Genomic DNA, 27,514 nt, shown 5'->3' on the forward strand with positions numbered 1-27,514 from the left:
TCTTCACTCCATTGTGTGAGACACAGACTCAACTTTTTGAGAGATTGAAAGAGGCAGGAATATTGCATCCAGTGGAAGCCAAGACTGTGAATACTGCAGCCGAGTGGTATGACCCAAACAAACGGTGTGCTTATCATTCAGGAGTTGTTGGACATGACACAGAGAAATATATCACCCTCAAACACAAAATTCAAGATCTGATTGACAACGAGGTGGTAAAACTTGCTCAAGCTCCACCGAATGTGAACACTAATCCACTACACAAGCATAAGGAGTAGTTATTGGCATAACCAGTTGAAAGAAGAAGCAAGTTTCCTGAGAGTCGCACTTTTGGCATCTTTTAGTCTTGCATTTGGAGTTTGTTGTTTCATTCCCATGTAATCACATTTTTATCGTTTTGTTTCCTTTGTTATCGTTTGTTGGGATTTTATTTGTAAGCATCTTTCACTTGTAATGAACTACGTATGACCTGAATTCTCAAGAATGAGATACGTAGGCGGCCTATGTCAGCTTCGGTCATCTCTTTATCCCTTTTTAATATTTCCTTGTACTTGAACTACGTTCGACCTGAATTCTCAAGAATGAGATACGTAGGCGGCCTTCGCTGGCTTCGATCACGTTATCAAAGATATTTCAGTTTCTCTTTATGCGTTGGAACTACGTTTGACCTGATTCCTGCTCAACGGGATACGTAGGCGCCACACCGGCTCGGTCATATTCCCCGTAGGATTTCCGTTTTCCTTTATAATGGAAACTGGGGCAGAATTTTGAGAGGATCTCAAAATTCGTTAGAAGCGGAATTTTTCCAACAAGTCAGAATCAAGGATCACTTGAGAGTTACAACTGGGTAGAATTTTTGAGGAGATCCTCAAAAATTCTATCATGCAACAATTCAAGACTTGTAATCTAGAAGGCAAAAGAGCATCAGGATGGCAAGACAAAGCCAACATGAATCAGTCTCTCAAAACTAAGAATTTTTTCTTTGGATGCAGGAACTACAGAGTTACAAGGCATCATTAGACCCACAACGGCCTCATTATAACTCAGATGACTTCTGCTCTTACTCATCTACTAAAATTTTCCTTTCACTCTATTGTGACTTATACATTCTCAATTTTACAGATGGAATAGCTTGACATAATGGCGAAGACCATACGACGTTATTCAGACCAATATAAGCTGAAAAACTTCATCCTTAACTTATCTTTTGTTATATCATTTACTTTGATAATTTTATTTTGTTACTAACTCACGACTGAGTTTTGCAGGTATCATTACCAGAATTGAAGGCAAAATTTCAAAAGATCTTCTGAAATTTTGAATGATCAAATCAAATATTCATCAGAAAAATGACAGGAGCCAACCTTCTTCAAATTTCTTGCCTTTTTGTGGAAAATCTTTCGTTCTCTTTAATTTTCGATAAGCTTCAGGGACGACAAAGTTTTAATGACAACCAGAGATGTTATCGGCTTCACAAACTACAAGGAGCTAATCAAATTGTTACGTTATAACCTTACTCCCTATTTTGAGATTTGTTCTTCATCGTTAAATTATTATTGGAGCGTCACTTTCTTCAATGTGACACGTTAAATTATTATTGGAGCGTCACTTCCTTCAACGTGACATGTTTTATTATTGGAGCGTCACTTCCTTCAACGTGACACGTTAAATTATTATTAGAGCGTCACTTCCTTCAACGTGACATGTTTTATTATTGGAGCGTCACTTCCTTCAACGTGACACGTTAAATTATTATTGGAGCGTCACTTCCTTCAACGTGACATGTTTTATTATTAGAGTGTCACTTCCTTCAACGTGACACGTTAAATTATTATTAGAGCGTCACTTCCTTCAACGTGACACGTTGAATTATTACTATTGGAGAGTCACTTCCTTCAATGTGACACGTTAAATTTTTATTGGAGCGTCACTTCCTTCAACGTGACACATTAAATTATTATTGGAGTGTCACTTCCTTCAACGTGACATGTTATATTATTAGAGTGTCACTTCCTTCAACGTGACACGTTGAATTATTACTATTGGAGAGTCACTTCCTTCAATGTGACACGTTAAATTTTTTATTGGAGAGTCATTTCCTTCAACGTGACACGTTATAATGTTATCAAATTATCACATCGTTCAAATTTTTATTGGAGCATGTCTTCCTTCAACGTGACACGTTAAATATTTTATTAGAGAGTCACTTCCTTCAACGTGACACATTATACAATGTTATCGAATCATCACATCGTTCGAATCGACACGCCATTTTGGATCACCACTTTCTTCAAGAGAAATACACTTGAAATGGGATCGTCATCTCCTTCAGTATGACATGTTAAACCAAGTTTGCACAAATTATATTTGTATTTATATTACATTTTCTACTGATGATTTTCTCCAGATTTTAAAACACACGAAGTGGACTACGCCAAAATAGGATGCAACACAACGTGGAACTTTTCTTAGCAGCGAACTGGGACATAGTCTAAAGAGGAATATCAAACTCCTAGGACGCGAGTTGAGGAACGACTTCCACCACAATCAAACCACATACCTATCTTAAGGCATGAGGGTATTTTCTTGGGCTTAATAGTTTCAGTTTCGCCTTCAGTGAAAATTTCAACTCTCACCGAAGGCAAATTTCCAAATTCTAGTGATAATACACCTAGAGCTTTGGAAGTTATGTCGATGTGAGTTCTTACATATGGGTGTGAAGGGCCCCATATTCATAAGTGAGATGTTTGCAAGCCTCTTTTCCGCGCTCAATTAATTTGTCACTCATCCTAAAGCTAACGGTTATTTCGCATACGAAATTTCCTTTTCAACCGATTGAGTCGAACTACAAACAGTCTGATTACCTAAGTTTAGGGATATGTAGGCGGACTCAATGTTGAGAACTCGACTGTACTCCAACAATTATGTCATTACTCCGTTCTCGAGCTTTTCGGTCTCTCCGTACTTCGACACCAAAATAGCTTTTGTATTCTTTCAAAATTGTGCAATAAATCAAGCGTCTTTCGAACTACTAGTGGCCTGAGTTCTCATGTAACCTGAGATAAATAGGAAACTCAATACCAGAGTCCGGCCATACTTCCTCAGAATCTTTACCATTCATTGTTTCAAAGAGATGAATTAGTGGACGGACAAAATTGGATTCGTCAATTTCATTTGGCTCGGATCTCTTTCATCCATCCCAGTCAAACGAGGGGCAGTTGTTGACACTCAATTTTGCCCCCCCACAATTTAGTTAATTTTCAAGCTTCTTTGATTTCAAACAAATTGAAATAATTATTTACGAATCTTTCGGGACCATTTTCAAGGCAATTGGGTCATTTACCTATAATATATATATATATATATATCTTCATACTTATAATATATGGATTTATGTATTTATTACTTTGAATAAATATTTTTTTTAAAAAAATCGTTTTACTAAAAAATAGAGTTTTAACTAAGTGTACATTTTATTTCCTCAAAGATCAATTAGAGTACATAACTACTCTCTTTATTTCCAAATAATTTTAATTGTTATGATTATTTTACATTGTTAAAGTTGGGAAGCTTAATATTTAACTAAATAATTCAATTTATTTAAGATATATGGTAAAAGGACCAGGTCCTTTAACCAAGGCCTACTTGGATTAAAAGAATGACCTTGTAAATCTTCTTCCTCACCAGCGAAGCCAAACCCAGCAAACCAAGAACGACCCGAACCCCCTTGCCTCCGCTTCAATTTACTCTTCTCCCCTTCAAATCGTACAACACAAGCGTGCTTGGCACGAGACCAAGGACACGCGAAGCTCCTTGGTTTGTTTTCCCAACGGTAATATCTTTCCAATTTCCGATTTTCTTTTTTCTTTTTTCATTTCTTTGATTTCGTTCGAAATCGTACAATTTCGTATAGCTCGCACTTTATCCTTAAAGAATTTCAAAATCTCAGCAGTCCTACATCGAGAATTCATCTATTTTTGGGATTTTTTGGGTTTCTATATAAACCCACTTCATTCACTGTTTAAAGGGGGAATTTTCGGAGACCAAAGAGTACCCTAAAAGGCTTGGGAATTCTTGGTTCCATAGTTTAAAATTTTTAAACATTTTGTGGCTGTTCGAGTGGAAGAGGTGAAGTCGTACGCTCAACTCGTCGTTCTGGTTCGCTGCCCAGAACCAGGTAATTTTCATTCTTTTCTTGGGTAATCTTTAGCTCTGTTTTCTTTCATTTTATCATTCATGTGTGTTGCTTATCTTTGTAATAGTTTAATCACTTTTTATCACCTTAAATGTGAATGTTCCCTCTTTTTTTTTTCTTTTTTTCTTCTTTTGTTTAGTACATTGCAGCTCTTGCCTTACTGTTGTTTTCTTTATTCTCCATTAATGTATGCTGCCTCACTGGGTCATGATTGAAAGTTTAAGTCTCTCTTGAATGTCTTATGGTTTTCTTTTAGTCTTTTAGCTTAAAGTAGATCAGTTTTGAGTAAGTCTTAAGTGCCTAAACCTGTTTACTTTGTAATCTCTTCATGGTTGTTTTCATGTAATTTGGAGTTGTGAATCTAAGTGAGGAAGCGCTGAAATTGCCTCGTCTTTCCATTTGAATTTGTATAATCTATAAAGACATTTTGTCCAAGTCTCTAAATTAGCTATGTGTTTTCTGGAAACATCATTAAGGACCTCTCTGCCAAGTTTTGATGTGTTAAATTTTGGGAATCTGATTTTGTGCGAGTTTAAGTTGCCCTGCTTCTCATTGAATACTCTCATGATATGATTTTCTATATCCTTAAGCATGATAAAATACTTGTGACACTCCAAAAATTAATTGTATAAATTAAGTAGCCTTTACTGTTTGTTCTAAATTATTTGAAATCGACTAGTTGATTTATTTGAAGTCAAGCCCCCCCTTTTTTTTCCCTTACATGGTTAAGTTTTAGAAATCAAATTGTCTATTCTGTTTTGATGTTCATTCTTGTTGTTGTCTAAGTGTTTGACTTCTTAATTGTTTAGTATCCATGTGTTGCTTTCAAGAGGTATGGTAGGATGTATGACTGAATGGTCATTAGCTTTGCTACTAGTATTTTTTTTTATTTTTTTTCATATTAGTGAAATTAGATTTAAATAGTTAGTCTTCAAATTTCCTTTTAGAACTATCAGCTGTTTATTTACTGAGAATACATGTGTATACCATTATTTGTTTATATGCTATGTTATTATGCTCCTTTACAGTGCCATGTGTAAGAATATATTTGAGTTGATAATTAGTATTTTGTCTCTTCTCTTAGGAATAGGTTTAGGCTTTGTGATTAGATTTTGGATATTATGTACCTATTTAAATTGTTGTGATCAAAATGTAAAGTTTAGTATATAATGTCTAATCCATACTTCTTTGAAAGTTTCGTACCTATTCGGAAGTTTACCCGTGAGGTTCGGTTTATTATTATAAATAATTTGAGTGTCTATATTTATTATCAAGATGAAAGGATTCATTGTTGCATCCAAATGATTTGTTTAATATTTTTGTGAAGTCTTATCATGTCAAGTTATTAATTTTATCTCATTTTGCATGAACTCTCTTGTTCGAGTCCAACTGGACCATCTCTTGCATACTCCTCTTCTTGAGTCAACCTCATCCAAGTCGTGAAAGAGAAGCTAGTATTATTGGGTTAAAACCCAAAAGCCAACAGCAACGATAGCTCAAAAAGAGCCAAATTGAAAGTATTTGGGTTCAAATTGACAGAAATGAACATCGACAGGCAGCAGCTTAAGAAAGCTGAAATGAAACATTCTTAGGTTCAAACCCAAATGCATCAGTGGCAGCAACTATCAGCAACAAATTGTGGTGGTCAAATTGGCTAAAAGTTAGGCCTAAGGCCTAGTTTTCTCATTTTGCTTTATTCTCGTACCTCCTAGTTTTAGCTCATCTTATTTCTCTTATTGTATTACTGCGATACTTGACTCTTAATTAACTTAGATGGATCCTTTGGAGGTTTTTAATGGCTTTTATGTGTCGTTACTTGTTTATTCAAGTATTCAAATTTTCAAAATGCAAACTAAGCTTCAAGGTTAACTTGAGAATTATCCATATTCTTTCATAGTTAGTATTTGGCTTTCAAATCCACTCTTAAGTTATAGTGTTGATTTTTCGACTCAAAAACTTGAATTGGATAAAAGGTCAAGTCAAAATTTTATTTTGACGCTATGACATTTGAATTATTTCATTATTTGGGATAATATGAATGTACACTATCCAAAGATTTCTCTATATTTTATTTATTTTATTTTTTAAATAAATAAGATTATTCAAGTAATTTAAGTTTTCTTTAAAAATAGCCAAGCTTTTAAATCCATTGGTCAACCGCGTGTTAGCGGATTCTCTAAGATGCCTAAACCCTTCCTTAGAGAATTATTTGAACCCTTATCCGACTCTGGTTTATTCAAATGTTTTCTTTTAAAAATTATCCTTTTTAATGGTTTTCTTAATTTTTCCTAAAAAATTAAGTGGCGACTTCCAATAACTCATTTTTCCAAAACATAACAAAAGTTGCCAAAGTTGCGAAATTGGTTTCGAAACCTTAGTTTTCGAAATCTGGTCGTAACAGGTGACATGACATCTGTTAGTTTTGAGGGGTAAAAGTGAGCCAATACACTAACGGAAAGGGTATTTTTGACCCCAAAATCAAACGAAGGATACATTTGATCCATTTCCAATTATTCAGGGGCATTTTTGACCCTTTTCCATAAAAATAAAAAGGGATTATATGTTGCCAATTAGTTAAAAGAGAGTACATGCTGTGCCATTTTTTCAATTCGCAGCCACACTTTACATTTGTTCCGCATCCTCATAAGGAAAGTATAAACACCAGAAGTGAGTTTTGAAGAGGAAAAAGTGTCCATGGCTTCTTCCTTGCTTCTCTCTCCTCTTTCTTGCCAGACTCTTGCTAATAATCGCGAACTGGGCTCTCGTATTGTACTCCATAAATCAACTTTCCTTCCCATCCCCAATTTCTTCTTTTCCGTATCTCTTCATCTTCATAGTCGCAGCAGACCGAACGCCGGCGTTCGAGGCTATTCTTACAGGTCTCCAGTAGCCCAGTCTTTAGACCATATACCCACACAGTTCAGACAAGAAAATCTCAAAGATGGACGTAAGTGCCCTTATCCAATTCTCAAAATTCCATTACGCAACCCTAATTTCGCACATCAGTTTGTATTGAAATGAAATGCTTCTGATTATTTACCTGACCCCAACTAGCTTGGGGATTGAGATTTTGTTAATTGAGATTATTTACCTCGGGAACACTTTTTTTTTTTTTTTTTTTGAAGGTTTAGAGTTTATATTTTCCATCTTGTAAATCTTCTTAGGCCTCATTTGTTTTTATCAAGATTAAGAAAATCTCAATATGAATATTTTGAAGTGCATTAAAATTTAAATGTTTTAATCTACAACAATAATATACCAAGTGATATATTTTTTTTTGAGAACGTGGTTTGGTGAGATAGAGTGTATGCTAACCTTACTCCTACCTGTAGAGAGGTCGTTTCCGGAAAACCCTCGGCTCTAGTGAAGAAAAACAAAGTAGTAATGGAAAGGAAGAATGTCAGTGAAGAATAGAAAGGCAACATTTTTGGAAAAGTTTGAGCAGCATAGTAATCACAAAGAAAAAGGGGGAGAGAACTAGAGAATTACTTTATGGGTGTCTTTGGTAGGAAGGAAAATGTGCTCCTACAAAACAAGTGATTTTCTTACTTATTTCTTGTTGTTCGGTTAGTAAGAAGAAAATATTGTTCGAAGAGCATTTGAATATAATTTGGTCAAATACTATGACACCGAACCTGGATCCTCACTATTTAACACGAACTTGGATCCGACCCGAACTGAACCCAACACCGACCCGAAACATGACCCAAGCTTGGGATCCGATCCTAACATCGACCCCGACTTAGAACTTGATCTTTGACCCCACCCTGGCCTAACCTTGCCCCGACAACCAACCCCAACCACGACCTTGACCCCAAATCAAGATCTAAGATTCAACCCCAAGCCAGGACCCGACCTTGACACCAAGTTGGGGTTGGGTAGAGTTTTGAGTTCGGGCTGGGAGTCAAGTCCTAGGTCAAGGTTGGAAGTCGGGTCGGGTGGTAAGGTTGAAAGAGAGTTTTGGAAAATCTTTTCCTTTATGTAGGGAATTCATTTTCCTTAAATTGGAGGAAAATAAGTCCATTTGGAAAACATTCTCTAAACATTTTAAGCGATCCAAACATTTCTGTAAAGTGTTCTCCTTCATATTGAACACGCCCTATGTGTTTTCACGTGGGAAAAGAATGTATGTTTCAGAACTCTATGGTCGTCATTCAAGTGAATGGTATTTGTGGAATGGTCCTTTGCACTCTTACTGCAGTTTCCTTGTTCTTCTCTACTCCAATTTTTCAATTTACTGTGTTCGTTATGTTTATATCTTCTTTTTTACTATTATTTGTGAAGATTCTGCTCTTAATCATGTATACTATCTTTTTGTAGTACTGAACAACTATAAGAATGCCCCTCAGTATCTTTATGGCCTTTCTCCGTCACAGATGGATATGTTCATGACAGAAGATAACCCAGCCCGGCGACAGTCAGGAAGTGTCACTGAAGTAAGTTCTTTTTTATACCATTTCTTAATTGGTTTCCATGTATTTTAATGGCTTTATGATGTCAGGTGTGTTAAATTTGTTTAAATATCCCATTGCCAAGTCTGCCTTCTTACAAAAAAGACATTTAATATATTTTGATTACAGGAGAGTATAGCTTCATCCCATAACTATCTGAAAAATGGTGGAATGTGGAGTATGCCAGGCATGAATAAACGGGGCCCTTCAACATGCAGCATGAGCGTCAGCATGTACGGAGGAGGAGGAGGAGCAAGATCTGATAGACCCCCAACTGCGCCTCCTGATTTGCCATCTTTGCTTTTAGATGCTAGAATTGTCTATCTGGGCATGCCTGTATTAACCTTTTCCTAGATCTTGCCTCCCTTTAAGTGGTTGCATGCATTTTACATATGCACTGTTCTTATTCTAATTCTCATATTGGTTTAGCGTTGGATTGCCACAGATTGTAGAAGCTGTTACAGAGCTTATTGTTGCACAGTTTATGTGGTTGGATTTCGACAATCCAACAAAGCCTGTATACCTATATATAAATTCATCTGGTACCCAGGTAAGACAGTTTGCCTCCAATTTAATTTCTCCGAATAAATTTAGTTTCTGGAACAAGGTAAGATGAGAAGTGTAGAATGATTCATCAAGCTATTCTTTCATTTTGGTAGCGTATATAATTGGAGGATAAGATGAGTTATCAAAGACAGTCATAGGGAGGGTTGGATGATTGATCTTAGGATGACACATGGTGGCAATTGCACGTAGGGATCTGGGAGTCTTATTTGTCTACCAAATGATAATAACCTCACATGCAAATGAATTATGAATAATAACCTTGAAAATGTTTGTATCCATCTGCATTCTTGCATACATTTTATACTCAAAGATGTCCATGCATGATAATATTAATCTCAGAGGAAGATATATGTTGTACGAGTCGTGTCAGTGAAAACTTCAGATATTGATACCATGCATATGTATATGCATTAATACAGTATTCATATACACAAATAATTTATTACTATGTGTAAATGTTGTATGCATCTGCACATTTTGAGACGTGGTTAACATGCAATACGTAATATGTTTTCTTTCTGAAGAAGTTATGTATTGCATAGTCCACATTTCTGTACTAGATATGTACTTGCTGCATCGTATGTCTGCACAAGACGGTACATTCTTCCTGAAGTAAGGATAACATATTTGGTTTTGCTCATTATGATTTATCTGGCTTTCAAATTCCAAACATAAAATGGGATCACTGATTTGCTACTCCAGAGAATTATCTCACACTAGCCAAATGCAATAGAGGATGTGTTCCCTGGGCTGAAGTCATCCAAGAATCATAAAAAATCCATGTCATCCCATTTGTTGACCGAACATACACTTTATACTTAGTTAATATTTCCCTGCTGCTGATGTACTCTTGCTTTTCCCAGAATGAGGAAATGGAGACTGTCGGTTCTGAAACAGAGGCATATGCCATTGCTGACATGATAGGAGTAAGTATCTCTAGACTTTTATGTTTACTTATGTTTGTCGTGATATTGAGTTTAATGTTTGAACTTATGTTTTATGTTTTTCGTGATATTGAGTAAGTATCGCAGTTGAGTTTTAGAACAAATAATGAGAAATTGAACAAAGCCACCCTTAGTCTCCATAACAGTAAAACATCAATGGGTGAACAATTTGATGGATCTTATCTATCTATATGTTTCCCAAGACTGAGATCTTTATTCATCTGACTTATTACTTGTGTGTTTTTAATTGTCACTAGTACTGCAAATCAGATGTATATACAGTAAACTGTGGCATGGCTTTTGGTCAAGCAGCAATGCTTCTGTCACAAGGAAAGAAAGGGTTCCGTGCTATGCAGCCACATTCATCTAGTAAGGCTCAACTTTTCACCCTCAATATCTTGATTCTCAAATTGGCAACTGTATGATCATATGATCTTCTCTGTTTCTAATTCATAATTGGTACCAACGCTAGACGGGAGCCACATATATTTGCTTAAGGGTGTGTATCTATAACAGCACGACGAACTGAATCACTATTTAACTTGACACGTCCATGGTGTGAGGATGGTTTCTAAAAAATTCTTCTCAACTGTACTTTCACACAAGTGCTGTTTATCAAGGGTTTTTGAGCGTAGACAGAAGTTGCTATACTTCACTCACTTTAGGGATAAGACAGAAGTACCCCCTAGACTATGACCGAAATTCCAGAGACACGCCTTAACTAAACTAAGGTCCTATTACCCCATGAACTCATTTTTTTTTGTAATTTTGTACACCTTTTGGCTTACATGGCACACTCCGTGTCTCTGCTCTGTTGAGGCGCGTGGGAGATATTTGGAGGCCACGTAGGCCAAAAAGGTGTCCAAAATTACAACAAAGGAAAATGGGTTTTGTGGGGGGTGGGGGGTTAATAGGGCCTTTAGTTTAGTTAAGGTGTTTCTCTGGAAGTTCGATCATAGTTTAGGGGGTACTTGTGCCTTATCTCTTCATTTTATAATAACTTTCTGTAGTTCATCTATTCTATGCTACTTCCTTCATTTCCTCCATCCTCCTTGTATTTGATTTCCTTTTTTATTTTTGGTTGGTGGGAGGGGTTTAGGTTAGAAGCAGAACAATTATTTTTGGTGACTCATGATAACTATCATCTATGTACATTCAAAGGCCTCCACACTCTCATGCCTGCCAAATTTATTCTAGTATTCAGTTTTTACTGCTTTCGATATTCACACTATTGATGGATTGCAGCCAAATTGTATTTACCTAAGGTCAGCAAATCCAGTGGAGCACCGATAGAGATGTGGATAAAGGTTGTTCTTTCTCTCTAGCTATGTCCATGTGTATATGTGCATCATAAGCACTTACGAAATTGCTCGTTGAAGTATAATTTGCACATATGGATCACATAAGGTTTACAATGTGTATGGTGACATCTGCCTATCCATGTCTGTCATTTGTCACTAAAGTATTCTGCTACTTTGCCTCCACAGGCCAAAGAACTAGAATCAAACTCAGAGTATTACCTTGAACTATTATCACAAGGAACTGGAAAACCAAAGGAAGAAATTAAGAAAGATATCCTACGCCCTAAATATTTCAGGGCACTAGAGGCCATTGACTATGGCCTTGCAGATAAGATTATTAGTTCAAGTGACGATGCATTTGACAAACGGGTAAATTTACTTTGAGATATTTTCCAATTACCATGCTGGCTTTCTTGTTTCATGCTGTTCACATTGATTTTTTGTAATCAGAACTATGAAGAGATGCTCCTTCAATCTAGAGCTATGTCGAGACCAGGTGGACCAGGTGCTCAAGCTGCTCCCTCCGGGTTCAGGTGAATGAAAGAGTGATAATGATCCTGAACTTTCAGAAACAACTGATGTTCCTGTCTAGTTCTGAGGAACAAAGTGGATGGTTACTTGTCTGTGCACCCATGTAATAAAACTGGGTATATGATTTTACGATTATTGTGCACAGGTTTGTGAAAAGTTCTTACAATGCCAATTGTGTGTACCAGTATAGAATCAGATAGTGATAGTGCATGGTATAAATGAATTTAAAGTTGTGTCATTTTTCTTTATCTTGTATCGGATCATTTGTCACTTCATGGTCGATTATCGTATTCGTAGCTTGAAAGTTGCCAATGGTATCTGGTAAGTTTTACCTACTATTGAATTGTAACTTACAAGCTGAGTGTCTTATGGTTTATCTATTGTGGACAAATCATACCAATTTTTGGTCATTGCATAAACCCGACTTTCAAGTTTTTCAAGCATGTACGGTGTAGCATTCTTTAATTTATTTTTTTTAAAAAACGAGGGTAAATACAATCTCTCTAATTCAACCTCAACTATAAGGAGGAAAAATTGCTCACCAATCGTTATCTGCCATGTGTTAAATTCATTTAATTTCATATTTTAATTTATTTTTCTCTACTTATTTCTTTTTAGTTGCATTAAATTACCGTTTTGATTGACTTAAAAAAAATACTAGTTTTTAAGTTCAAAATAAAAAATAAAACTTAAATGACTTTTAAGTTAACAAATAAAAGGGAGACTATTTTCAGTTATTTTTAATCTTGTCAAACATTTCTTAACTTATTTTAAGTCATTTTTTTGACTTATTTTAAGTTATTTTTATATTTATCAAACACTTATAGAAGTCAAAAATTGACTTAAAAATAGATTTGACAAATTTTTAAGCGAATCCAAACATCCTCTTAGATGGTGGCTTATCCATGAAGTAAAAATACCAAATTAAGTACACAAATTATATGAAAGTATAAAACGTTCTATCGAACCATAAACATATGAAAAAGTCAAATAAAATCAACATCAATTACATATACATAGAAAGTCAAATAAAATTCAACATCAATTACATATACATAGAAAATAATTCTAATCATATATAAATAGTGAAACTCGATCTTGTCTGACTCCATCCTTGATTATAACAACAATTTTGTTAAAATAGTTGGCATTTCAATCAGAAATCCAGAGTGGTAACTAATTTGGTTGTATTGTACCGTCGTTAGTATTAATTTTTTGGTTAATCTGTCATTAGTTATTAATTATACAAGGGAGGATAACTCGTTAATACTAATTATTAATTAGAAATCAAGTTAAGTTTGTATATTTCATTAATTAGTACATATAACTAACTTGTTAATACTGATTTTTATCGTATATTTGGTCTCCATTTATTTATTTTTCTGCTCTTTTTGGTTTTATGTACCATCTTAATATATTTTTTCTGAATCAATTATTATTATTTATTTTTTTAATCCACGAAAAAAAATGAGTTAATCTTTTGGAGATAACTTTATAGTTTTGCATCTACAAAAAGTTATAAATGTGAACATTTCTTTTTCTATATTATTGTAACATTTTTTGTTTAATTCTTTTTTAAAATTTTATATTTGTAAAGTTTCACAAGTGGGATATGGGGAAGGATTGAAGGTGAAACATTGAAAACCTTACCTCGTGGAAATAGAGAAACTATTTTTAATATATTTTCGAATTAAAATAAAGTATATCCATGCAGTTTGGAAAGGTGATACCATGTAATTAGTACTTCCTCTGTTTATATTTATTTATCCATGTCTGACTAGACAAATTCTTAAAAAATAATAAATATAAGTATAATTATATTATAGCACTTGTAATTTAAGTCATTAATGTTGGAAGTAATTTGAAGTACTTAATGATAAAGGGCAAAATATGTACTCCCTCCATTTCATACTAATTTAATTTTTAAGACATTTTTTATTTTTCAAATTAACTTAATTGTTCAGTTTTCAAGACTACTTTTAGAGTGTTCTTCCAATTTTACCCTTCATTAGTTAGTATTGGAATTAGTGATTAATTAATATTTAGCTATTTTAATCATACATTTGACAATAATTAATAAGGGTAAAAATGGAAAATTAGGTTCAATTTATGTCTTAAATCTACTTTTCTTAAAGGGTGTGAAACACCTTAAAAATTAAATTAATATGGAATGGAGGGAGTATAAAATAGTAAATTATTTCCTAGTTAGTGAAATCTAGGAACCAGCTTGATTTTGATTTGTCAAAGATTAGTATGACCATGTGTTGACAAACTCAAAAGTTCTTATTCTGGATTCTCTTGATGGTTATTTGAATCTTATATGACATAAATCTTTTTAATCATTTTGGTTCCGTGTCTTACAAAGCTGGAGAATTGCATCTCTATACTCTTTTTAACTCTTCGTATGCATTTAAATTTTTGAATACGTTCTTGTTAAAGACTTTGGAAATCTACTATGAAATGAACTTTTGTATTGCCTTTTCTGGTAAGATTGATGCTTGACAGAACATTATGTATGCTTCTGAATTCTGATGACTTCAAATTATATTTATTATACATGATATGATTGAAGAACATTATGTCAATCAAACTGCGATTTGCCTACTCTCTACTTTCTGTACCACTTGTAAGTGTATACACACACACACTATGATGCGCTGTAAATTTCATTAGCTACTACAAAGCATTGCGAATACATTATCCTCAGATTTCTCATGGTATCAGCTTTTCTTTCGCTATAATTCTTGACTGTTTTAGAAGCCAAATGACATAAGCTTCCAACTCTCTTTCAGCCTCTTCACTTCACCATCTCATTGTTTCAGTCTCCGTTAAACTCAATCCCTCTAGTAACCTGGCTCAAATATTGCAACTAATCCAAGTCACGAGACTTGCCTATCTCGTTCACGATGAAGCAAAACCAGTTGCCACTTCTAACAGTGGCAAATCCAGTTATACAGGTAGTGACAGTGATGATAGGGAGGCCGGTATTAAGCAAAAGCACAAAATAAAAACATTGCCTTTCTCAATTGAATTGAAGCAAAGTATAGAATAAGAACATTGCCTTTCTCAAGAAGAAATATAGGTTTTGTGTGTTACAGGGTAAAATAACAGAACAAAAATTTGCAGGATCTTGCAAGAAAAGCTATCTGAATATGCTCATAATAAAATAAACAATATAACACCATTCAGGCTAAATTTTCTTATTTCTGGCAATTATATATATGTAACAATTTCAATTGCAACAGAACACATCATTAACATTATTACACAATAACAAGTCTAATTAATGGCACATTACGGGGATCACAGAGGAGGGACTAATTTGACAAGTTCAGCCAATTCAGTATATGAAGATATTGAACCTTCCTCCGGTTGGATAGAGGATGCGGAAAATCATTATCTTCTCATTGATCTTCCTGGTATTCATACTTCATTATTTCTTTCGATAAAAATCTGCTTTTCAGTTATCATTTCGATTGTAATTTACAAATTTTCGAGTCAGGGTAATGTGTTTTAACATAAATTTGTTATTCAATCGTTAACATTATTATCTGCAGTGATTGAACTTACCAATTATGAGGTTCATTTATTTTGTTAGAAGGATTCAAAAGGGAGGAGGTGAAGCTTCAAGTTGACACATTTGACAATATAAAGGTAAGTGGAGAAAGGAAGGTAGGCGAATATAAATTTATTCGCTTTCAAAAATCAATGAAAGCACCTGAAAAATCGAAATCTGAGGATACCAGTGCAAGGCTTGAAGACGGGATTTTGTTTGTGATCATCCCAAAAGAATTACCAGAAAACAATGAACGCGACGAGGCAGCAATTGCTAGCTCTGGTCATGAAGAGAATCAACAAGAGGAAATTGAAAGTTCGAAAGGTCATGAAAAAGAAAATGATAAAGAGGGATTGAGTAGGGACGAAGAATTTCATGATGCAAAAATGGCGAAAAAGTGGCACGAGGTTTATCTAGTGGCAGCAGGAAAAGAAATTCTGAAGAACAACAAAACAATTGTAATTACAGCATTGCTAGCATTTTCTTTCGGGGTTTACGTTTCTCAAAAATATCAGTCAACTAAAATCGATTAAGCTTCGTGACTAGTCATTCTCCAATAATCCAATTACTTATGTACAAAACATATTCAACGTGCAATGAACATCAAGTGAACCTACAAATAAGTTTGTTGTTCAAAACTATCATTTAATTTTGCAAAATGATTTCAAAAAATTACATTTCTAAAATGTGGTGCACTTTACAAAAGTAACCAGATATATTGGCATAACAGCTTTATAGGACAAAGCATAAATATCCAAGTCAATTGGAGGTAACTTGGGACTTATTTGATTCTGATTGTAACAAGAGAAAAATACACTAGAATAAGCATAAGTTCAAAGTTGAATTTTATCTTAAAGGGACCTGATTCCTCATGAAATCTATCCATCAATACAGAAAAGGCACAAACTGTTTATACTTATTACTTTATCCCGATTTGTTGAAGGAAAAATTGTTGGGTAAGTAAACAACGTCTCATATTGATAGTTAAAAAAATGATACATAAAAAGTGCGCCTATTGTAGAAAATCGTGCAGACTTTATCTAATATGAATAATATTACACCATGTTAAGAATATCTTTAACTGTTTTAGCACTATCATCGGCTCGTGTGCTAGAACAGTAGGTTGAAGAACCCACAAAGCTATAAAGGGGACAGATTCCCATTTTTGTATAATGTGAACATAATGTAATAATGTGTGTAATCCCCATAAGCATGTTCTTATTTACTACTTTTCAGTTTTCAAGAGACAATTTAGGAGCACTAATTCTGGAAGTTTTGTTGGTTAGTTCCAACATTATGGTGAAATTAGGGCAATTTTCTAAACTTTAGTCTAGTTAAACACAACTATTACAGGTATAATTATTAATACATTAGTATATGGTGGAAACATTACTCATAAAGTGGGATGAAATTCGAAGTTTGAGGATATAATTAGTGGAACTCAAAATTATCTTTTCTAAGCTATAAAGTAGGCCAAGGACAACATAGAGCAACGTCCCTGTTATATTTATTATATATGGCTCATTTAACCATGTAATTTGGATCTAAATTCTGTGTTTGTTTATGACATTTGATCAAAACTTTGACTTCAATTTGAAATATTAATTTCAAATCCTTAATTCACCTAAGAGATAGGATTTTAATTTTCATATTTGTGATTTCATTTTCTTAGAACTCTATTTATAAGTTTGTATTTTGTAAAAAAAAAACCGTAATTTTAAGTTATATAAAAAAGATTCATGCTCGAGCTAAAGAGACTTACAATGTGTAACGATTATATTCTTTTATTAAAGATAAAGGGAAAAAAGTCTGAAATATATCCGAACTTTGATCAAAATTGTTGTAACGATATTAAACTTTGAAAAGGACCTTTTACCCCTGCACTATTTAATAGTGTATTTTAAAGGTATATATGTGTTTACGTGGACATCATAAATATTGCATAATTATAAATAGTAACGTGTCCACGTGGGCATATATATACCTTTAAAATACATTATTAAATAGTTCGGGGGTAAAATGTTCTCCATAAAGTTTGGTATCATAACAACAATTTCGACTAAAATTAGAGTATTTTTCAAACCTTTTTCCCAAAGATAAATAATAATTAGTTACTATTAGTATTGATTTATTGAATCAGTGGGTCTTTGTATAATTAGGTATATTTGAAAGTTTGTAATAATAAAAAATATTTATAAAAGACACATGTGATTTATTAATATTATGACTTAAGATATATATGTTGCTACCTTGTTTCATTTCGTAAGGTTATATAAAGATTGTTTACATAAAAAAGAAAAAAACTTGTGAAATTCGAATTACATGTTCAAGCAAAACTTCAACTGTCGAATTAACTTCAACCCAAATCAATAATTCCAAATTTATGTCCAAACTCCAAAGGTCTACTTGGTATGTTCCATCATAATCACGTTACTGGGGTAACACATTTTTAACTCTTTCATTAGAAAATAATTTTCTTTTTTTTGGTAATGTTCGCGCACATGTCAGTTTATATACAAAATATACATTTCCCTACCTGTTTTATAATCACTTGAATTTTCTACAATTTTAACATAAATTTTTTAATTTTATTAATTTATGAAATATTAAAACTAAATATCCATTAGGATTTAGTCATACACCCCACACCTCTAAAACTTACATATTATGTGTCATACTTAACTAATCTCAATATAACTTATATTCAGATTAAACTTATTCTATCATAATTAATCTCAATATAACTTATAATCAAATCAAACGACCCCAAATAATTAATAGTAAGAAGAATTTGAGAATTTGGGCATGTAATATAAATGAGAATTGAGACAATCTATTTGACAGCTACATTTGTTGACAATAGGTGGTGAAGAAAAAGGGGCCCAGAAGAGAGAAAAAGTGGATTCTTTTTCACTTACCTTTGTTTCAAATTATTTTGGCAAAAAGGAAGGCCGGGCCATCCAATTGTTGGGCAGTGGAATCGTGCGCTATATCAACCATTTTCTTGATTGCATCACTCACCGGTTTAGTCATGGTCAAGCCTTCCACAGTATCATTGGGAGAAAACATGTCTTTGGATTAGTTCAATTGTCAAAGGTTGATGGATTTGTATTGACATAATATGTAAATGTGATCATTAACTTGATTTTATTTGATATTTATGTTCTTTAATATTGGATGTGTACTTAAATTTTTTAAAAATAAAAATATGTATTCTATGTAACGTCCTACGTGACAATTCAGATCTTACATAATGTCCTATATGTATTATTATTATACTACAAAGATGAAAGAACAAATGTATCTGCTTATTCATTTTCATACAAGTTAGTGTTCACTGTACATATCTAAAGCTGGGAGAGTAGATGTCAAATAGGGCCAAGTTAAAAGATACGTTTACATAAGTTCAAGTCATATGTCAGGACAATTTCATCATTTTCGAGTTTAGAATTGCAATTAACTCAAATAGTCGGCTCTAGATGGATATTTTTTTCTAGCTACCACTACAAAAGAATATATACTCTAGAAGGAATCTTAAAAAGTGAAATATTGAATGATAATAAAACATTGGTAAGCAAACCGAGCTAATTAGGTGTTGCTAAGCCCAACACTTTTTGACAACAGAGCCATGACAAACACTATATTGACAGAAACAAGAAGATATTGGAAGAGATATGATATTCATTTTCTTTATCTATTAATGTCAGATGACTTGCATATAAATATTTGAAATGATGCTCATCTGATTGTACCATCACTAAGTATCACTTTCCCCCCGCCTTTTAATCACATATATACCTGTCATGAGTTGCATTAGATTTAGATGATGGCTTATCCCTGAAGTATAAATACCAAATTAAGTCTAGTAGTAAACATACGAAGAAGTCAAATAAAATTTAACATTAATTATATACACATAAAAATTATTTTTAATTATATATAAACAGTATAACTCGATTTTACGTGACTTCACCCTTGATTATAATAACAATTTGCCAAAATAGTTAGTTATCGGTTATAAATAATATACAAGGGAGGATAACTTGAGACAAACTCCATGTCTGCCTCACCTTAGCTCTCCACAAAGCATAAAGCTAATCTCAATTTTAAAAAAAAACTAAACTTAATTAGTTTAATAATCCTTAGTACCTTTTGATATTATTAAAATATATAATTATTGGATGTTTTTCTCATTTAAAAAAACTGAAAAAACTAGGATTATTAATTAATTATTATAATGAAGAACAATAAAGGAGAGAAGCCGAAAAGTGAAAAAATTGAAATAAAGGAAACTTCACGAGAGAGATTGGAATACAATTCTTATCTCTATTTTTTCAACCGTGGAGATCGCATCAACTACGGCATTTGCTGTCACTGTCGTACACCTCCACAAACATTCTTCAAAATTACCATTTTACCATCACCAAACAAGAAAAAGACCAAAAATTGAAAAAACCCAAAACAAAAAACTTGAAAAGAAAAGGGCAAATAACAGACAAAAGAAGCAGAAATTTTTTCAGAAAAAACAAACAAATCTCTTCCGTTTCCTTTTTACTCTCGCGGCCCATGCTCACCGCCATTAATGGCTATTTCTACACTATGAAACAATGAATATGTCATCTGGGCCACCGCCGGAGCAGCAACCGCAACAGCAAGAACCGCCGTCAAGACCACCACAGCTAGTTCGGAAACTTGTGGTGGAAATTCTTGACGCACGGAATCTACTACCAAAGGATGGGCAAGGGAGTTCCAGTCCGTATGTTGTTGTGGATTTTGATGGTCAGAAGAAGCGGACTTCGACTGTGTGTAGAAATCTTAACCCAGAATGGAACGAGGGTCTGGAATTCATCATTTCGGATCCCAGAACGATGGAGTTTGAGGAGCTAGATATTGAGGTTTTCAATGATAAGAAGCTGAGTAATGGGAATGCGAGGAAGAATCATTTTTTAGGGAGAGTGAAGTTGTATGGAAGCCAGTTTGCGAGGAGAGGAGAAGAGGGTTTGATATACTTCCCTTTGGAGAAAAAGAGTGTTTTTAGTTGGATTAGAGGTGAGCTGGGTTTGAAGATTTATTACTATGATGAAATGGTGCAGGAAGAGGAGCCGCCACCGCCGCAGCCGGAGCAACAGCAGCAGCAGCCTCCTCCGCAGGAAGAAATGAAGAAGACCCCTGTTTTCGTTGTCATGGAAGACCCCCGCCAGAGGATGCTAGAAATTCCTATGCCCACGGAGGTTGCTATGGAAGCGCAGGAACAATCTCCACCCATCGTAACGATAGAGGAATCTCCTCCACCGATGAATATGCCGCCGGAACAGCAGCAGCAGTGTAGTCACCGGCATGAGGAGGGTCCACCAATGATGAGTGGTCCACCGATGATGAGTGTTCCTGTTCCACCACCTGAGTACCCACCACAGGAGGTGAAGAGGATGCAGGCAGGGAGAGCTGGAGAAAGAGTGAGAGTTATGAGACGGCCAAACGGAGACTATTCACCTAGGGTGATATCCGGAAAAGTCGGCGGAGAGTCAGAAAGAATTTCGGCGTTCGACCTCGTTGAACCAATGCACTATCTATTTGTTAAAATTGTGAAAGCTAGAGGTCTTGCTCCGAGTGAAAGCCCATTCGTGAAGATCCGTACATCTAACCATTTTCTCCGATCGAAACCCGCCATTATCCGGCCTGGCGAACTGTTGTCGAATCCAGAGTGGCAGCAGGTCTTCTCCCTAGGCCACAACAAGCAAGAGTCTACCAATTCAACACTTGAAATTTCAGTTTGGGATAGCGCGTCGGATCATTTCCTTGGTGGAGTCTGTTTCGACCTCTCCGATGTGCCAGTCAGAGATCCACCGGATAGTCCTCTTGCTCCTCAGTGGTATCATCTCGAAGGTGGCGCCGATGACCAACACAAAGTTTCCGGCGACATTCAACTCTCCGTCTGGATTGGAACTCAAGCAGACGATGCATTTCCTGAATCGTGCAGCTCAGACGCACCGTGCGTGGCTCATACTCGCTCAAAAGTCTATCAATCTCCCAAGCTATGGTATCTTAGAATCACAGTGATTGAAGCTCAGGACCTTCATATAGCTCCAAATCTACCGCCGTTGACGGCACCGGAGGTAAGAGTCAAAGCTCAGCTAGGGTTTCAATCCGTGAGAACTCGGAGAGGGACAATGAATCATCACAGTTCAGTGTTCCACTGGAGCGAAGATTTAATCTTCGTCGCCGGTGAGCCACTTGAAGATAGCCTCATCTTGCTTGTAGAGGACCGTACGACGAAGGATCCAGCCCTTCTAGGGCACATAATAATTCCTGTGAGCTCGATTGAGCAACGGCTCGATGAGCGACTCGTGCCAGCCAAGTGGTTCGGATTGGAAGGTGGACCAGGTGGGGCCTACTGCGGGAGGCTACACTTGAGGATGTGCTTAGAAGGAGGATATCACGTGCTGGATGAAGCAGCTCACGTGTGTAGTGATTTCAGGCCCACGGCTAAGCAGCTATGGAAGCCGGCTGTTGGTATTTTGGAGCTGGGTATTCTTGGAGCTCGCGGGTTGTTACCCTTGAAATCCAAGGGTCCGGGAAAAGGATCCACGGATGCTTACTGTGTTGCCAAATACGGGAAGAAATGGGTCCGGACTCGGACCATAACCGATACCTTTGACCCGCGTTGGAACGAGCAGTACACATGGCAAGTATACGATCCTTGTACAGTTCTTACAATTGGAGTATTCGACAATTGGCGTATGTTTGCTGATAGTGGTGAAGATAAGCCTGATTACCGTATAGGAAAAGTACGTATACGAGTCTCTACATTGGAGAATAACAAAGTGTACACAAATTCCTATCCGTTATTAGTTCTGTTGCGGTCTGGGTTGAAGAAAATGGGCGAAATTGAAGTTGCAATCCGATTTGTTTGTCCATCACTGTTACCAGAAACATGTGCTGTTTATGGGCAGCCAGTATTACCAAAGATGCATTATCTACGCCCACTTGGGGTGGCTCAACAAGAGGCATTGAGAGGAGCAGCTATCAAAATGGTTGCAGCATGGTTAGCTCGATCCGAGCCACCGTTGGGTCCAGAGGTAGTTCGGTATATGTTGGATGCAGATTCTCACACATGGAGCATGAGGAAGAGTAAGGCCAATTGGTTTCGCATAGTAGCCGTGTTAGCTTGGGCTGTTGGATTAGCAAAATGGTTGGATGACATTAGAAGGTGGAGAAACCCAGTAACAACCATACTAGTCCATGTTCTCTACTTGGTGCTAGTTTGGTATCCAGATTTAATCGTCCCCACCGGGTTTCTCTACGTCTTCTTGATCGGTGTATGGTATTATCGGTTCAGGCCTAAAATACCTGCAGGTATGGATACCCGTATCTCCCAATCAGAAACAGTAGACCCGGACGAACTGGACGAGGAATTCGACACAATACCAAGTTCAAAACCACCCGAAATAATTCGGATGCGGTATGACAGGTTGAGAATATTAGCAGCAAGGGTCCAAACAGTTTTAGGTGATTTTGCAACCCAGGGAGAAAGGGTCCAAGCATTGGTAAGCTGGAGGGATCCAAGAGCGACGAAATTGTTCATAATCGTGTGCCTAATTATAACAATAGTGTTATATGCAGTGCCACCAAAAATGGTAGCAGTTGCCCTTGGATTCTACTTCCTGCGCCATCCCATGTTCAGGGACCCAATGCCACCTGCCACTTTGAATTTCTTTAGAAGACTTCCAAGTTTATCTGACCGTTTGATGTAGTAGACACAGTCACTACACTCTGCTGATTAAATAAAAATTAGTCAACAATTCTTTTGAAAAATTGTGAAGAAAAGAGAGCTTGTGTGTGAAAAACTCCCTTTTTTTCCACAATGGTGGGGGGTTTCATTACAAACATGGGAAGAAGTGAAAAGTGTAGGGTGAAGGGGGCAAGTTGGGATGATTGACTTTAACTGTTGGAAAAGTAAAAAAAAAAGGAGAGGAGCCATGGGGGCTAGATTGAAGGGGGTGAGATTTTTGATAGGACAAGATTATTTTTTGATGTAATTTTGTCGTGAAAAGTATTGACATTGGTTTCTATTCCACGAATATAAAAATGGAAGATAATGATATCTTTCTTTTACTGCATTTGCAACATTTAAGACTCAATTCTGTTCCAACTTTGACAAGCGTTTTCTGACTCAACTTTTAATTGATACAAATGAGATATACAGATATATATTATAGACACAACATTTGCTTTCATATAGTTATATGTCATTACTATTTTGTTATCGAGGTAGAGATAAGATCTATGTAAGCTCTATACTCTTCAAACTTCATTATGCTTGAGTATGTTATTGTTGCTTTTATGTCATGATCATTAGGTGCCATTATACACAGTAGTCAAGGCTACTTGATACGTATAAATAAGTCATTTTAGGTGGCATTTGTTTGAAGAATAGGTGAAAGAATGAGAAATACTTTTTAGTTACAAAGACTTGTAAAATTGATTTTTTTAAATTTCTACAAGTGTTTGGGTGAAAAAGAAAAAAAAAACAGAGTTTTGTGGTATACTTCGAGAGTTGAAACCAAAAAGATTTTCCTATCTACCCTATAGAAATCCTTTTGTCTTAATTAATCTTTTATCCAATCAACAATTAACTTTAAATTTGATTTCTACTTTAGTAGTATTAGTCTGAGATATGTTTATTACTATTCTCTCTTTTGTTTCAATTTATGTGACATCATTTGACTTGACACAAAATTCAAGAAAAAAGAAAAAACTTTTAAAATTGGTGGTCTAAAACAAACTTTATATAGTTGTGTAGCTATAAATCATCTTTCTTATTAGGGATAAAAGAATAATTTTAAAGTTAATTTTTTTAATTATTCAAAGATGACATTCTATTTTAGACTGATTAAAAATGAAAATGAAAATGTGCCCCTGACCGAGGGTATCTATCAATTTATCACATGATTCAGAATTATAGCCTACATTAAGCCTACAGGGCGTTCGGATTAAATGTAGCATGATTTGTTGGTTATATGATGAGCCAATCCTGAAAATGCATACACCATTCAATTATGTTACTTCTTTTGTATCCATGCCAGAGAAATTATAGGGCCATGGATGGAGCTTCTCAAATCTTGTTGCCCTATTTATTTTCAACACAAATTGACCATTGTTGAAACTATTTCAGCTCTGATAATTCATCATCAAATAGCACTCGAGTGGTAAATTAAACTAGCAAAGGTAACAAATGCCAGAGTCGGATGATACAGGAAAACATGACGATTCAACGAAAACTAAAAATGAGGAAATTTATGATAAGAAGGAGAAAGAAGATAAGCATTCGGATGAAGATGATAAAGATGAGAAGGAAGATAAAGATAAGAAGAAGAAAAAGAAAGACAAAGACAAGGATGAAAAAGATAACAAGAAGAAGGATAAAAAGGAGAAGAATCCCAATGATGAAAAGGACTTAGAAAAACTCAAACTTATAGTGGAGAAAATTGATGCTAAAATGCAGGATTTGGAAGACCAGAGAGAGGTTATTCTAGAGTTGTTTAATGAAGCTGGGAAGATTGCAGCTAATGCAAATGCGGCTCGCCTTCCATTCGATCCCTTATCGAGCCACTTGACAAAGAAAAAGAAAAAAGCAAAGTGATGCTTCTCTGTTTTTTGTATGTAAATTACACATAGTGTCTATAGAACCCTGCCTAAAGCAGAGCGCATTTTTCAGATAACAAGATTGTAAAGAGGATCAGACAATGAATGAACAAATGATAGGAAAATAAGTATTGTAAATCAGTTGAATTACATTCACATTTTTGTTCTTTCATTGTTTAAGTGCATGACAGTTTGGCACTGATATTTCAAACACGATTGAAGTTTCCGCGGGTGTAGTTTCCATCGAGTCTCCAGTTGTTTCCAGAACTTTGTAACTTGCAGCTCTCGTTTGGCTTGTTTGAAGAACAAATTATCCTAAGTCTGCATTTCGAATGATAATTAAGTATATTATGCATGAGTGATTAACCGTAGAAAGTTGAGTCATCTAGCAATACATCAGTTTGCAAAAAGGGAAAAATGTTCTTCTGTATAACAATGCAACATTACCAAACAAGTGATTGTAGGTACCTATTAATGGATCTGTTAATGGATCTGTTAATCTCTCTTGTACTATATTCTGAAGGGAAGCTTCCTAAGACGTGAAATCTCGATTCATAAGGAAGCTTCATATTTGTCCTGTAATTACCTTGCTTGCAGATATCAACTTCAAGCATCATTTTAAAAAGGAAGGATAAACTAACAGATCAGGACCTCAATCTTGGGGATTAAAAAAAAAAAAGATGAACAAGCAGCCAGGAATATATTCTGATATTGGCAAAAATGCTACAGGTACTTGCTGTCATTTATTTCAGCTGCTAATTCTTCATGTCATGCACATACAAATTCAAAATATTTGCTAATGAAAATTTTAAAAGATGTCCTTCTACTTATGATTTCTGTCGCGCTTCAATGCTGGAGAATCTCTTAATTCGAATGTTTATATGTTACTTGTTTACATTAGATCTTCTGTATGGAGATTATATCAGACAATCACCAATTCACAATCGCGCCAGTTTGCTTGATTGTGGCTTATACTTCAAATGTCAAGGTATTTGTTGTTATTTTTTCCCTTCTTTTTCCTCCTTGTAGTCTGCTTTCTGAAAATTACTGTATGATCATTGTAGTTAATGACATTGTACCTGGATTAAGTACACTAGTGAAGTTGAGTGTACCAGATCAGAGGTCTAATAAGGTTAGAATTTTCTCTTCTTTCTAGATGACAAGTCTATTTTTCCTTTCTTATGCCTATACATGTAATGACTAACAGGTGGAAGTGCAGTACATGAATAATTATTTTGGAGTGGCAACAGGCATTAGTTTGGAAAAAAGCCCACTGTTAAGTCTATCTGGTGTCACAGGAATTGGATTTTTCAGTATTGGAACTGAAATCTCTTTCGATACAGCAACGAAAACACTGGCGGAATGCGGTGGTGGTTTGAGCTTCGATACTGACATTCTCTCTGCTTCACTCACTCTGTAAATCTTCTCTAGTGTGATTCGATATTTCTTCTTTGAATGCCACATTTTTCTCACGCTCAATGTTCTGATGCAAGTAAAATTTGCAGGAGCGATAATGCTGATACTTTGAGAGCTCACTGTTACCGGCCAATTCTACCCTTAACAAGCACTGGGGTTGCAGCTGAGTTAACACATAGATTCGTCAGCAATCAGACGACTCTTGCACTGGGGGCTCAGCATTGCCTGTTTCCTTTCATGCTGATTAAAGCTCGAGTTACAAGTGATGGCAGTTTGGGTGCTCTTGTCCAGAACAATATTTTCTCAGCACTCTCTCTGAGTATTGGAGCAGAGTTGAATGCCATGGATGCAGCGAATACTGCTAAACTGGGGCTTACTCTAGCTTTTAAGCCCTGAGTTGCAACAACAATGGTAGTCTCTCTTAGAGTCGTATTATTCTCGAGTATCTCCTATGACTATTTATGCAAGCTAAGTCCATATCCTAGAATTACTTTGAAGTCCAATGGCGGATCCAGAATTTAATGTTTATTTATGAGTTCCAACAATGACCTCAAAGTTAATGTTACAATAATAATTGGTTTCACAGTCAGTCAAATATTTAGTAGATTGTCCACCTACATTAAACAAGCTTAGCAGACAAATTAACTATGCTGAGTTTATTTAAGAAAAAGTCATCATAATCATCAGTCTGTTGTCGAGCATTCATCCATTTTAAGACCTCCACAATATCGCAACTTTAGACATCACAATTCACACCTGTATATTTCAATCAAAATGCGGGATAAGCAAAATACCTACTTATGTGAGGTTCTTAGAGATAAGCCTTCAAGTACCGTGATATGGAAGCTTTACAAAACAACCTTGCGAAACATAAATTGTGCCAGCATAGCAGATAAAAAATGAGTTACTTC

At 35.4% G+C, this 27,514-nt stretch overlaps 5 protein-coding genes across 5 annotated transcripts; all 5 read left to right on the top strand.

Annotated features, from left to right (window-relative positions):
- The first annotated feature begins 6,821 nt into the window (after positions 1-6,821).
- LOC125831677 (ATP-dependent Clp protease proteolytic subunit-related protein 1, chloroplastic-like) lies at positions 6,822-12,244 on the top strand. Its single transcript, XM_049510856.1, has 9 exons — positions 6,822-7,142; positions 8,516-8,631; positions 8,776-8,982; positions 9,092-9,196; positions 10,077-10,139; positions 10,415-10,526; positions 11,403-11,464; positions 11,645-11,827; positions 11,909-12,244. Exons 1-9 carry the CDS (start codon positions 6,890-6,892, stop codon positions 11,993-11,995), a joined length of 1,188 nt encoding a protein of 395 aa, XP_049366813.1. The 5' UTR covers positions 6,822-6,889; the 3' UTR covers positions 11,996-12,244.
- A 3,023-nt stretch (positions 12,245-15,267) lies between these two features.
- On the top strand, positions 15,268-16,078 carry LOC125831684 (18.1 kDa class I heat shock protein-like). The gene is made up of 2 exons (XM_049510864.1): positions 15,268-15,408; positions 15,591-16,078. Exons 1-2 carry the CDS (start codon positions 15,276-15,278, stop codon positions 16,076-16,078), a joined length of 621 nt encoding a protein of 206 aa, XP_049366821.1. The 5' UTR covers positions 15,268-15,275.
- Positions 16,079-20,071: 3,993 nt separating this feature from the next.
- LOC125831675 (protein QUIRKY) lies at positions 20,072-23,664 on the top strand. The gene has a single exon (XM_049510854.1). It carries the CDS (start codon positions 20,153-20,155, stop codon positions 23,294-23,296), a length of 3,144 nt encoding a protein of 1,047 aa, XP_049366811.1. The 5' UTR covers positions 20,072-20,152; the 3' UTR covers positions 23,297-23,664.
- A 1,113-nt stretch (positions 23,665-24,777) lies between these two features.
- Positions 24,778-25,185, top strand: LOC125831094 (nucleolar protein 58-like). Its single transcript, XM_049510282.1, has one exon. It carries the CDS (start codon positions 24,778-24,780, stop codon positions 25,183-25,185), a length of 408 nt encoding a protein of 135 aa, XP_049366239.1.
- A 625-nt stretch (positions 25,186-25,810) lies between these two features.
- Positions 25,811-27,198, top strand: LOC125831682 (mitochondrial outer membrane protein porin of 36 kDa-like). The gene is made up of 5 exons (XM_049510862.1): positions 25,811-25,916; positions 26,089-26,175; positions 26,252-26,319; positions 26,395-26,603; positions 26,693-27,198. Exons 1-5 carry the CDS (start codon positions 25,868-25,870, stop codon positions 26,997-26,999), a joined length of 720 nt encoding a protein of 239 aa, XP_049366819.1. The 5' UTR covers positions 25,811-25,867; the 3' UTR covers positions 27,000-27,198.
- The last annotated feature ends 316 nt before the right edge of the window (positions 27,199-27,514 follow it).

This window comes from Solanum verrucosum, unplaced genomic scaffold (genome assembly GCF_900185275.1).
Source record: "Solanum verrucosum unplaced genomic scaffold, falcon-dt-bn FXZP01000049.1, whole genome shotgun sequence".
NCBI classification, from domain to species: domain Eukaryota; kingdom Viridiplantae; phylum Streptophyta; class Magnoliopsida; order Solanales; family Solanaceae; genus Solanum; species Solanum verrucosum.

Bases quoted from the DNA above. Each gene is read 5' to 3' on its own strand.
- LOC125831675 (XM_049510854.1), top strand. From the start codon at position 20,153: ATGAATATGTCATCTGGGCCACCGCCGGAGCAGCAACCGCAACAGCAA.
- LOC125831094 (XM_049510282.1), top strand. From the start codon at position 24,778: ATGCCAGAGTCGGATGATACAGGAAAACATGACGATTCAACGAAAACT.
- LOC125831684 (XM_049510864.1), top strand. From the start codon at position 15,276: ATGGCACATTACGGGGATCACAGAGGAGGGACTAATTTGACAAGTTCA. The intron at 15,409-15,590 runs GTATTCATACTT...TTTTGTTAGAAG, and splicing joins TCTTCTCATTGATCTTCCTG to GATTCAAAAGGGAGGAGGTG.
- LOC125831677 (XM_049510856.1), top strand. From the start codon at position 6,890: ATGGCTTCTTCCTTGCTTCTCTCTCCTCTTTCTTGCCAGACTCTTGCT. The intron at 8,632-8,775 runs GTAAGTTCTTTT...TTTTGATTACAG, and splicing joins AGTCAGGAAGTGTCACTGAA to GAGAGTATAGCTTCATCCCA. The intron at 11,828-11,908 runs GTAAATTTACTT...TTTTGTAATCAG, and splicing joins ACGATGCATTTGACAAACGG to AACTATGAAGAGATGCTCCT.
- LOC125831682 (XM_049510862.1), top strand. From the start codon at position 25,868: ATGAACAAGCAGCCAGGAATATATTCTGATATTGGCAAAAATGCTACA. The intron at 26,320-26,394 runs GTTAGAATTTTC...AATGACTAACAG, and splicing joins CAGATCAGAGGTCTAATAAG to GTGGAAGTGCAGTACATGAA. The intron at 26,604-26,692 runs GTAAATCTTCTC...TAAAATTTGCAG, and splicing joins CTCTCTGCTTCACTCACTCT to GAGCGATAATGCTGATACTT.